The sequence below is a fragment of the Phyllopteryx taeniolatus genome, chromosome 6 (assembly GCF_024500385.1).
Source record: "Phyllopteryx taeniolatus isolate TA_2022b chromosome 6, UOR_Ptae_1.2, whole genome shotgun sequence".
NCBI classification, from domain to species: Eukaryota; Metazoa; Chordata; class Actinopteri; order Syngnathiformes; family Syngnathidae; genus Phyllopteryx; species Phyllopteryx taeniolatus.
The window spans coordinates 14,576,449-14,589,341 of NC_084507.1; the positions used below are offsets into that span (position 1 = coordinate 14,576,449).

A 12,893-nucleotide genomic window follows, 5' to 3' on the forward strand; every position below is an offset into this window, starting at 1 on the left:
AGAAATGAAAACAGAGGACAAGATAATTTAATGTCTTCTGTCATTAAGTGACAGAAGACATTTTTCTCGTCAAATGAGAGCATGATGAACTGGGAAAGAGTGATAGGAAGCATCCGATCGATAAAGGAGGAAGGGGGGAGCTGCATGACGAGAAGTTTTGACAGGTGTCAGATGTGAGTGGCGGCATTCTGAGACGCTATTAATACCTGCTCTCATTATCCACACCATTAATGCAGCTCCTCCTCGACGGTAAACAAGTGCGGAGCTGTCACCCGCACAAGTGTCTTCTACTGAGTGCAGTGTTTTCTGCAAATACAATCAACAGAAAGACATTGTCTAATGTTGAATGGATGGAGCGACGTCAGGGCTTGGCTGCTACATCTTGGCAGACATTTGGTAGAAGTGTTCACTTGTTGCCAAAATGGCAGCTTTGTCTTTGCCCTTCAAACATGCCCACGGAAACAGAACTTTATTTGTTCGAAAGCATTTTTGGAATAGTACAAAAAAAAAAAAAAAACAGCCTCCACATAACCTGTGATCATCGCTAATACTACACATGGAACTTGTGTGTAAATTCATCTGAGAGGTGTTTACTTGCTTTGGTGCTGCTGTTTTGGTTAACGACAGAGTTCAAAATGGCTCATCAATCAACTATGAACTGAGATAATTAGCATTACTACCCGTTTTTTTCCCCTGATGGGCTCTGATAGGTGTCCATTTTGGAAAAGTGTGGAAAACCCATTTGTTAATCTGTCTGATAGCTTTGTTTACATGCTTTGGTCCTGCTGTTTTGGTAAGCAACAAAGTTTAAATGGGCTCTTAAATCTGTAATATCTGTGTGTGTGACCAAAAGCATCTAAAAACTGACGTTTTTTTTTTTTTTTTTTTTTTTTAACTTGGAACAGGGAGGTGCAGGATATTCCTTAGTTATTTAGTCAGAGATATTTTGTCCACATGGTTTGGTGCTACTGTTTTGGTTACCAACGGAGTTCAAATGGTCTCGGCAATAATCTATGTAATGAAATGAACAGTGATAATTAGAGGTACTCTCCGATTTTGTTCCTGATGGGAACCGTGAGGCTTCTTTTGAGGGGGGTGTGGCATACTCATTATTTATTGAAAAGGTTTATGTGCTTTGGTGCTGCTGTTTTGGTTAGCAACAGTTAGGCTTTACACGATCAGGATTTGTGGGGGCCGATCACCGTTCAGTGAGCTTAAAAAAAAAAAAACGATCACCGATCCGATCACAAGATGGAGCAATGTAGACAAGATAAAGCCCAGTGATCATAAAAGGCAGGATGCGGTGGTATCAGAATACAAGATTTAATTGCAGTCGTCTGTGCAATTATGAAAGACCAAATTTGTCATGTAGTCTCATCCAGGCATTATGTGTTGTCTGTCTCAGACGTGTTGTCTGTCCAACACCGCCAATATGTTAAAAAAAAAAAAATAAATAAAAAAAAAAAAACTTTATTGGTGTTCAGATATTTATGGTACTTCGTCAAAAGACACGCGACAAGGCTAAAAATAAACTAGTTTTTGGACTCAAATATACCGTACACGATGGCGACGCGGAGTACATGTCTTTTGACGTCATTGATCGGATCGGCATATTATGACATTAAAGCCGATCAGCCCAAAATGCAAATTATCGGCCGATACCGATCAAGCCGATCAGGTGTGAAGTCTAGCAACAGTGTTCAAATGGGGTCATCAGTTAACTGAGATAATTCGTATCCCACCCAATTTTTCACCCTGTTGGTGTCTGGTAGGTCTCTATTCGACTCATTCGTACATCTTTTGAGAGATGTGTTGCCGTGCTTTGGTGATGCTGTTTTTGATAGCAACTGAGTTCAAATACTACTACAAATAACTACGAATTGAGATGATTAGCGTTACTACTGTTTTTCCTGATGGGAACAAGGAGGCGCAAGATACTCTTTCTCAATTAGTACCGGTAAATTAATCAGATATGATTGTTCAAGTGCTTTGGTGCAATTGTTTTAGTTGCAACCAAGTTCAAATGGCTAGTTAACTCATTTGTGTGTGTGAACGATAGCATCTATTGAACTGAGATACTTGGAGTTACTACACTTTGTTTGGTTTTTGTTTTTCCAAATGGAAACTCTTTTGAGGAAATGCGGTATATTTGTTTTTCATCTCTAACAAAGTGCACAGATGCACATTCACAGGGGAGGTCGAGTCCAGTGCATTGGGCTGTGGTGAATCTCTCATTTGCTGTAATCTCCCACCCCCACACTCCCAAATTTTCTTTAAGCCGGTGTTGGGTTGTGTGCAGCGCCAGCGGACGGCCATTGTTGCTGGCTTGTTGGGAATGTGACTGAGCGGCGGATGGAAGGACAGAGTAAAGGAGTGGTTTGTGAAAGGTGAAGAGAGGTAATGGGATGGGTGGATGACGGGATGGATGCTGTGATTGAAATGCTGCCGGGCTGGAGAAGAAAAAAAGACTAAGGTCAAAATGGAAAGCTGTTAGGAGGATGCCAACTGGGGTGAAGCTAAATGTGAATTGAAAGGATGGAGTTGTAAAGTGAGCTCAGTGGAACTTCAGGAAGTATGTAGCCAAATAAAAGAAAATGCTTTTAATAAGAGGTCACGCGTGAGCAGAAATAATTTGATGCTGATTCAGCTGATTAGCTTTACCATCCTCATGGAGTTGGAGAGTTGAGAGGTTGTGCTCGTCGCAGATTAGGACGGGAGTGGGGGTGGGGGAGAAGTAAAAACAAGCAGAGAGAGACAGAGAGAGAGAGAGAGAGAGAGAGGCTGAGCTACTGCCAATTAAAATAGGCCAAACCAGAGCAGAAGATGAAAGCAGGATGGGGTGGGAAAAAAGAAACAAGATATCCACTCTCCACTCATTTTGTTCCGTCCTCTTGTCCCGCTCTCTCCTCTGCGCTCCTTCCTTCCACTCTCCCGGCTTGCTGTGGAAGCGCCGCGATTATGCCGCAGACTTGAGCTGCAGAACAAATCACATTTAGCAGAAGCGTGGGGGGGAGTACAAGGCAGGGAATGATTCCCACTTGGTCCCCCACTTTCCAAAAAAACAAAAGCAGGGGGCAGAAGGGTGCATGCGGGAAGGGAGAGTTTTGTGCAAACTAAAATGTGGGACGGATAATGAGGGAATGGCGTGAATGGCACAGGGGAGCGTTGCAACCATTTTCACAACCTCGGATGAACCAGAAAGGAATAATGCACATCTGATGTGGAAGATGTATCATGACAGTATAGGATACTCATACATTTTAGAAGCAGAAAATGTGCAGTTTACTCATTATGGGTTGGAAACGCATCTAAAAGTCTTCTCAGAAGAGTAGAAGCTGTTGTTGGGCCAACAGGAAGAAACAAATCCTTGGTTTTGTGTTGTTTTTTTCTAATACACTTCCTGTATAGGCCTTGTGTCCCAATATTTTCGATTAACACAAATAAGTTGCCGCAATTTTTCTTTCTGGTTGTGGATATGACAACTATTTAACAATTTTGTGGAAGCTCTACCAAGTAGAATGGAAGCTGTTGAAGCTCCAACAGGAGGAACCAAATCCTTTTTTCCTATCCACTTTTACTGCCTGCAGTGTACAGGTATCATCACGTCTCAATACTTTTGTCCATAAAGAAAAACAACTTTTAATGGAGGAAATTATGAGACGGGAGCGTGATTCATGTTGGTGGAACGGGCGGCAGTGAGGTGAGCTGAGAAGAGGACAACAAAAGAAAGAAAGCTGTATTAAGGATGATGTTTTATTTATAGATTGAGCTATTTTCCGTTACCTTTCTGTGCTCTGTATTTGATTGGCAGTCTCCCCAAAGGAAAGAAAGAGAGATGAGAGATGGCATGATAATTTTAGACAGGAATTGTGGCTGCAGGAGTGCTCCCTGCATGGAAAAGAAGACGTAAACTGTCATTAACCTGGAGCAAGTGTTCATTTTGCACTCGGGCCAGCACACAAAATACATTCTCCATGCATGCTGCAGAGACTGCCTCACTTCGCTGACTCAAGGGATGATGGGAAAATTGAACGTTCGGATGGGAGGAGATGGAGCGGTCACCGGCGGGTGACAAGGCGCTGTTATTGTTTGAAATTAAAAGCGGTAATAACAGAAAGGGCTGCACATTGTCGTCCCCTCTGCATCGATTCTCTTGTAAATCCTCGGCCTGCCCACGGAGGCAACACAAGCTCCTGGCCCGCCTCCAGTGGAAAGATAATAAGAGATAATGAATAGAGAGGTAGTGGTGGGGGGGTGGGGCTCCCGGGTGGGGTCCCCCCCACCCCCTTCTTGAAGGATGCACAAGGGTTCATTTGGGGCGCAATGACACAGCACATCTCTTATGTTGACGCATTCTCAAGGATGTAGCGAGGCGGTCACTCAGCAGGCTATCAGGAGATGCCTCTAGAATTTACCAACACTGAGCGGTCCAACTGGCTGCCTCCCAAACCCCCACACCCCACCACCAGGCCCCTTCCGCATCTTACCCTCATGCCTGCATCATCCAGCAACATAATCATTGTGTAACCCACTGATGCTGGGACAGTTTTCTGCATTCAAAAATAGAGACGGACATCATAATCGAGGAATAAATATTGATATCACAGTGTACTGCATTGTTTTCTGTGATGGTAAAGTATCAATACCCAAGTGTCAAATATCAATATTATGGTTGATGTTCCGATATCATAGGTAGTTTTCTTCCCTTGTCGTGTTCGTCTGCGTATTCACTACTGGTGACTTCCAACCTATTGTCCGTGGAGTTTTATTTACTTACGCCATCGCCCTGTCTAATCGAAAAGTAGTGCCTTAACACTATCTTGTGCCTTCTACTTATCTCAATTATACCTATATAAGTTCCAAGTCGTAAATGGTTTTCTTTCAACATATTGGTTTTCACACAATTGCTGTATTGTGATACTATTGGTACCGCTGATATTGTATCATCAGTTAATCTGCAAAATGTCAAACCTCTTGTAATTACAGTGGAACCTCGATAGAATGGGTTAGGACGAGGGGGTCGTCCGATACAGCCAATTGTCCGTTACATTGACGCACTTTTTTGTTTTGAGGCCATATTCAGCCATATTACTATACAGTACAAAATCATTGTTTTGTAGGTTTTTTTGTGGCCTAAAACGCCCACTACAGTACAAAGTTATTGTAAATAAATATAAAAAAAAAGCTTGAAAAGGTGTGAAAGTTTAACATTTTATCCAAACTTACCACGCCATGGTGGCGTTGTTCACGTACAGTACTCATCGTAGGCGAGTCGCTTTCATGAGCCACGAGGAATTTGTGTGCTTCCTAGTTCCAAATCTGTTCCCAAAGGCAAACGGCTTTACAAAAATTTTTTACTGTACCAAAAACAGCATTTTACAAACTCCAGAGACTTGTTTTGTATTCCGCAGGCTTAACAGCCGCCATGCCGCTCTCTCTCTCTCTGCGCTATATGTACAGTAGACAATAGATATAACCATCATCACATGGCCGCCACGTCTATGCGCTACATTCAACATGGCCACCATCAAAATATCACAATCGATCGTATTGTTTTCTATTATGATACATTGTTGATACAGATGTAAAATATTATAGCTGTCTGTATGCGCACTTTGTTTTATATTTGTATTTGTTTTTGTTGTTTTATACAGTATTCTCCTAAATACTGTAGATATATGATGTATCGATTGCTGTGATACAATTGGCATCGTTAATACTGTATAATGAGTGACCATATTATTATTATTGTAGGCATCATAATATGACAATTAACAGAATGGGGTTGGACAAAATATCAGCATCAAAATATGGCAATGTTTCATATTGTTTTCTGATATGATACAGTATCAATACACAGCCATCAAATATTGATATTATGGCCAAACATGGACACTTTATGACATATATCGAATATGATGTGCATGTCAATATTTTCTTACATCGATATTGTATCATATAGATTATGACACAGTCACTGCATCCTGATACTATTGCTATCATTGAAATTTCCCAGGTCTCTCGAATGCAGCATTAGCTGAGCCTCGTCTCGACATACCTGCGCACCAATTGTTTATTTCCCCCTGCACCAAGGAGGCTAAGGAAAATATAATGCATTTGACTTTGCCTTTAGTATTCCTGCAATAAATTTGACTGCACACCGTGACAAAATTAGGTTGTTAAGATGCATAGACTCAAATAAATAAATAAAAAATAACAATATAGTAAAAAATATAAACAAAGAGTTATATTATATATACAATATCGTACAGCATCAGTTATAGACATTCGGCGAAATACCTGTGCACACATGCTGCCAATATAAATACCTAATATAGAACAGATTTTTGTAGTGCAAAATCGTGTTCGGTAACTATAATGTATATGAATAAGACTGCAAGGTTTCACCCAGCCAAGCAGCAAAAAAAGATACAGTACACATACAGTGTTGCCTTGAGATACGAGTGACTCGATTTACAAGTTTTTCAGATACAAGCTGTCATTTGGCTGATTGTTTGCTTTGACTTGCGAGCACACTCTTGAGATACGAGCACTGTACGGTGGCAGTGAACTCAACTTTACTTTACTTTACAAGCAGCGGATTGGCAGATGGTGAACAATTCTTCTTCTTCAAAAAAGCTGTTTACTCTCAAACTAAACAAAACAGAAATAATTATGTGGATATTTAAAACAACCACATAGCTTTAAGCCCCCTTTTTAATGCTAACATAAAATACAAAACACCTTACACTGGTTAATGACGAGCACCAGTGTTGAAGTGCTATAACCCACCCTTACGGCAATGGATATTTGTACCCCAAGGGTGGAGCAACACAAAAGGCAGATAATATATCTATACTCACATGCATATATTCTTTATCCTTTGTGAAAAATTACTGATATTACAGCAGCTTACTGAACCAGTTGTTAAACACTTGTTGCCATCCATCCATCCATTTTCTGAGCCGCTTATCCTCACAAGGGTCGCGGGATTGCTGGAGCCTATCCCAGCTATCATCGGGCAGGAGGCCCGATTCACACCTACGGGCAATTTAGAGTCTTCAATTAACCTACCATGCATGTTTTTGGGATGTGGGAGGAAACGGGAGTGCCCGGAGAAAACCCACGCAGGCACGGGGAGAACATGCAAACTCCACACAGGCGGGGATGGGGTTTAAACCCAGGTCTTCAGAACTGTGAGGCAGACGCTCTAACCAGTCGTACACCGTGCCGCCTGTTGCCAAACAAAATACTATTAAATTCTTGACATTCTATTTAATTTTGTCATTACTGTACGGATGATAGCATTTCCATTCATTTCTATGCGGAAAGATGATTTTGGGATGCGCGTGTTCTGACTTATAAGTGTGGTCACGGAACAAATTCAACTCGTATCTCAAGGCAAAAGTGTATTTCAGATTTAATAGAGTTATATAATGGAAAATGTACTTGGAATTGAAAACTGAGGAGAAACATTATATCAAAGCCAAAAGGTAAGCAGAGCTGCGGTGACTTTTATTGGATGCAAGGATTAGTGATGAGCAGCAGGGTACATTTCTTCAAGACAAGAAATGTGGTGTGTAAAATGTATTGTTATTTTTCATCATTGGGATATTTTGACAAAAGACAAAAATATAATTAGACTCCTGAAAAACAAGTTAGTATGTTTGTGCAAAAATGGCATTTATTGTAAATACGTGCAGTTTAGTTTAACGAATATTATGATGGGATATAATCAACATTTTTTGGGGAAGTTTTTCTTAATTTATCAGGGTGTGAATAATACCTGAATTTTAATGAAAGACATCATTCAGTGTGACAGCATGCTGGTGCTGATTAAATTATTTGGCCTTGGTGGAGATTCTATTGAGTGCCATCCTAGTTATGACCTGCAGTAAAAGTACTTTGTGTTCAAAAAGGATTGATATGTAAGTAAAGCCTTTTTTTTTTTTTTTTTTTTGGGCAGCATTACAGACAGGAGCTGTGAAATACTGCCCCACTTGGCTGGAGGTAGACCTTTTTGATAGCGCACCGAGCTTGCTATATTGACGCCACTTCGCATTCTCCTTTTGTGTTGTTGCTTGTGTGGTATTTTACAAGGGGTGTGCATTTCATCGAAGGTCAGATTAATAGTTCACGTTATACGGGTTGGTTCCCTTCATCTTTTCTTCTTCTTCTCTTCCCTTGCTTGCCGTCTCTCACTTTGCCGATGATCACAAACTCCTGATGTTTGATTTGGAACCGCCGCCTCGAAAACTAAAGTGCTGCACCAGCTGCTTTTATGCACGCCGGCGTGCGTCATTGCACTTAAATTTTATCCCGCCCCCATCCCGACGCAACCAACTGCATTATTGTACACTCAGCTATCACATCCTAGCTCGCTGATTGCATTTCCTGGTAGGACCACAAATGCAGCTCCACCTCCACGCTCCACGTGTGATTGCTGGATCCAACTTTTTTCTTTGTCACTTTTCAGAGATTGTCGCCACTGCAAAGTGCTGACAGCTGTCGGGTGAAGTGTTTCTATGAATAGAAGAGTGGCGACTGCCCATTCGGAGCAGGCAGGGCAGTGCCCCATCAGCTGGCGTCGATCTTTTGAATATTGCTACTATATATCTAAGACAGACTAGTGTTTTTTAAGTAATTTCTCTTTGGCCTGCCAAGATGGAAAATTATTTTTGTCATTCTGTTGATCGTTCTGGCGGCACGGTGGACGACTGGTTAGAGCGTCTGCCTCACAGTTCTGAGGTTCGGGGTTCAATCCCCAGACCCACCTGTGTGGAGTTTGCATGTTCTCCCCGTGCCTGCGTGGGTTTTCTCCGGGCACTCCCACATCCCAAAAACATGCATAGTAGGTTAATTGAAGTCTCTAAATTGCCCCTCGGTGTAAATGTGAGTGCGAATGGTTGTATGTTTGTATGTGCCCTGCGATTGGCTGGCGACCAGTTCAGGGTGTACCCCGCCTCCTGCCCGATGATAACTGGGATAGGCTCCAGCACGCCTGCGACCCTAGTGAGGAGAACGGGCTCAGAGAATGGATGGATGTTGATCTTTCTGAATTTTTATTTTATTTTTTTTTATTTCATGATAGATTTGTGTTTCAATTCTGTTAGGTGCAATTGATCATATTGCTGTTGTAAAAGGAATTGGAATTTGTGTAACCACATCAGACACTTTTTATTTATTTATTTTTTTATTTATAGTTTTAGGGTTAGTATTTTTATATTTTGCGTTTTTTGAATTATTTTCTAAAGAATATTTTATTATTATTATTACAGCGCACCATAATTTTGATCGCTGTCATTGTTGTCCAATAAAATGTTTGTGTGGATTTCAAATAGATTTAAAATTTGTGTTAAGATTCGGTTCTGTGAAATTGATAACATTACGGCTGGAAAGGAAATTGGAAAATCTCATCACACTTTTATTTTAAGCTTTTTTTACTTTTATTGTTTTAATATATATTTATATATATATTAATATATATATTTGTTTTATATTCTTAATAAAGGGTTGTTCATCAGTGATTAGGGAGGGATAAATCTAACGTTAACAGGAAATGTGCCCTCTGTTGCAATTTTGAGCTGCCTTTGGAATCAACCACCACATCGTTTGTTTTCCCTTTTTGCTTCATTATTCATGCCCTGTATTTATTATCCATAGTCGCTCACTTTGTCATAAGCCCTCATTTTTTGTTTGTTTTGTATCTTAGTTTGTTTGTATAAAAATCTTGAATCTCTGTTTTGTATTGATTCCCTTGAGGTAAACTAAGCCTCTGTTACTGAGTAACGAACCCTCATAAGTCCTATTAGCCACTAACAACGATGTTTCCTGTTTTATTTTATTTGTTTAAACAAGTGAACCCTTCAAAAGTTAAAAAAAACAAAACAAAACTGGTGAAGCCCTTGTATGTCTTGAAATTGACATCGGTACATTTAGACTTTTGCTCATAACTGGAAATACAATGCCGGCAGTATGCTCTCAAGCATTTCATTAAATAATTACACATATTTAATGACCATTTTATGCTACAATACATACATGCATACAGTACATGCATACATCTACTTTGGTTTCTTCGTATGGTAGCTGAAAGCCATTTTTTTCTCAGCTGCATAACACAAAAGGAATCTATTTTGGGTGAAGCACTTATTAAGGAAAAAATGCATTTTATACAATATAATAAGGTTATTTTTCTCCATCCTTCATTTTTAACTCTTTCTTCTTCATTATGTGCAGTCGCGCTTCCATTCAAAGCCTTCAGTCTGAGTGGTGACGAGTCATTAACAGAAGAAGAGACACGTGGCGTTGAACTTGTCAGGACACAGAGCAGGCGACGCTAATGTCTGTTCAAAACACTGGCAGCCCAACTTTAGCGTGCCTGGTCAATGAGTAATAACAGCCATTAGAAAAATAATTGGAACAGAGATGGTGGGTCGGGACGCTGCCTGATATGAATCACAAAATTGATGGATGGAATGGACTCCATCATAACTATAATTAGTGTCAACTGTCGAAATGGTCTTCATTGTTCGCTTATTTTCCTATGGGTTTTATATCTGCACTGTCTGTCTTGGTTGCTCCCACATGTGAAAACATATGTGTGTTTCATTCAGGATTAAAAATTACATTCTATAAGTAGTGATGCAGATGGATGAAGGGATCGCATGGTCTCAAAGTATCTTAATTGCAGTTCGTTCTGCACATGCGTAAGGACATGCTCGGTTGCAAATCAGAATGAGACATTTTTTTTCAATGAGCAGAACTACAATCTTTTTGCTTGTGGTGCAAAGAAATAAAACATAAAATAATAAACAAAAACCGCAATATTTGCTGAAATACCTGCTTGTAGAAAAAAAGTAAGAAAAGACATGCAAGTCATGGAAAATAATTGTCTGTCTATTTAATACCACTCAAATATTTTTACATATTGTTATCTAATCATGTAACTCCATTTGTTTTATTTTTATCTATATGCAAAAAAATATTTACAAAATTTGAGAAACAAGTCCAAATTCTGTTTTTAATGAGAAAAAAATAAAGAAAAACATCCATCCATCCATTTTTCGAGCCGCTTCTCCTCACTAGGGTCGCGGGCGTGCTGGAGCCTATCCCAGTTATCATCGGGCAGGAGGCGGGGTACACCCTGAACTGGTTGCCAGCCAATCGCAGGGCACATACAAACAAACAACCATTCGCACTCACATTCACACCTACGGGCAATTTAGAGTCTCCAATTCATGCAGGTTTTTGGAATGCGGGAGGAAACCGGAGTGCCCGGAGAAAACCCACGCAGGCACGGGGAAAACATGCAAACTCCACACAGGCGGGGCCGGGGATTGAACCCGGGTCCTCAGAACTGTGAGGCTGACACTCTAACCAGTCGGCCACCATTTCAATAAAATAATAAAAATAAAAATTGGACAGCATTGACATCATGCCTTTGAGAAAACCATTATCAGGAAGTTGAGGAATGCAAAACAAATTGCTGGGCACATCTTTTGAAGTCGGGGGCTCAGCATTCATTGTGCTGGATGGGGGGTTGACGTTAGGGTTGGGTGGCATGCGGCCTCAACAACAAACATGAAGTACATGCTGATCAAACCATAATTAATCAGTGTCCTCGTTACTCGACTTTCAAGATCAAAGAGCTGCTCCGCTGGGTCGCGGTCTAAATAGATTTGGACTTTGGAGTTTATTTGGAAACATGGGAACCGTGTGTGTGTGTGTGTGTCGTTCCAATCTACGAAAAATTAAAAAAATCATGTGTGTTTATAATTAACTGGCATCCTAACAGCAGCTCGGTGTCTACAAATTCTGTGTGCGTGCGTGCGTGCTTGTGTAAAAAGTCAAAGGGTAGTACCTATTGGCCGTTCACTATTTGCAAGTTCAACTATTTGTGCCGAAAACGTCACCTAATTGCTCAAAGCTGCCACAAGATGGCAAGGAGGTGTTTTGAAGTGATAAATAATGGCCGAGACGAACATTTTTGGATGTCGGAGAGAAACCAAGTTTAGCCTGGGTTGTTAGTGGAAGTTACGAAGCGTCTTCGCCGCATATACACCCACACTTATTTTTAGGGGTAATGTTGTACATGACTGAAATTATATTAAAGTGTTTTGGGATCATATTTTTACGGTTTAAGCTATTAATATAGGCAATTTTAAACATTTTGGGGGTTCAATTGCTCATGCTTTTTCGCTATTCATGGCAGCGCTCAGTACCTTGTACTGCAATTGTTATCATCCTCATTATGAACCCAAAGACACATAACTGATTCTCTTTGGCTGTATCTCCCTTTTCCTCTCATGCTTGGGTCTGTATGATGAACAGCTTGTGAGCTTGGGAGGCGGAAATTGTTTTAATTTTTGAAAGGTTCCATTGAAAAAGAACTGGCAAGTTAACTTTTTCTGTTTTTCTCCGCCCTAACAGCGTGTTGTCAGGCGGTCCAGGCAGAGAATGTCACTGTGTTGGAGGGCGGCACGGCCCAGATTTCCTGCCGCCTGCAGAACTACGACGGATCCATTGTGGTCATCCAGAACCCTCGCCGGCAGACGCTCTTCTTCAACGGCACGCGTGGTGTGTATTTGCAAAATTGTCATGCACCACTATACCTTCAAACACTGTGGTCATAACCCAAAATCACAAATACACACACACACACACACACAGAGTCGTGTTACGTGAAACTAAGTTACAGTGAAGTAAAGTTGCATGAAGTTTTACCTTACTGGTCGCCTTACGTGACGTTGCGTTAGCTGACGTCACGTTACCTGATGTTGCGTTATCTGATGTTGCATTACCTGCCGTTGCATTCAGTGAAGTTGCAGTATGCAAAGTTGGTTACGTGATTTTGCATTGCGTGAAGTCGCGTTGCGTGAAGTCGCGTTATG

At 40.8% G+C, this 12,893-nt stretch overlaps 1 protein-coding gene across 5 annotated transcripts in view; it reads left to right on the forward strand.

Annotated features, from left to right (window-relative positions):
• The window catches only part of cadm4 (cell adhesion molecule 4), a 261,414-nt gene that overhangs the window by 195,044 nt on the left and 53,477 nt on the right, over positions 1–12,893 (forward strand). For all 5 annotated transcript variants that reach the window (XM_061776282.1, XM_061776281.1, XM_061776284.1 and 2 more), the window contains one exon: positions 12,433–12,579. In XM_061776282.1, coding sequence (XP_061632266.1) covers positions 12,433–12,579 — 147 coding nt within the window. The remainder of the gene's footprint in view (positions 1–12,432; positions 12,580–12,893) is intronic.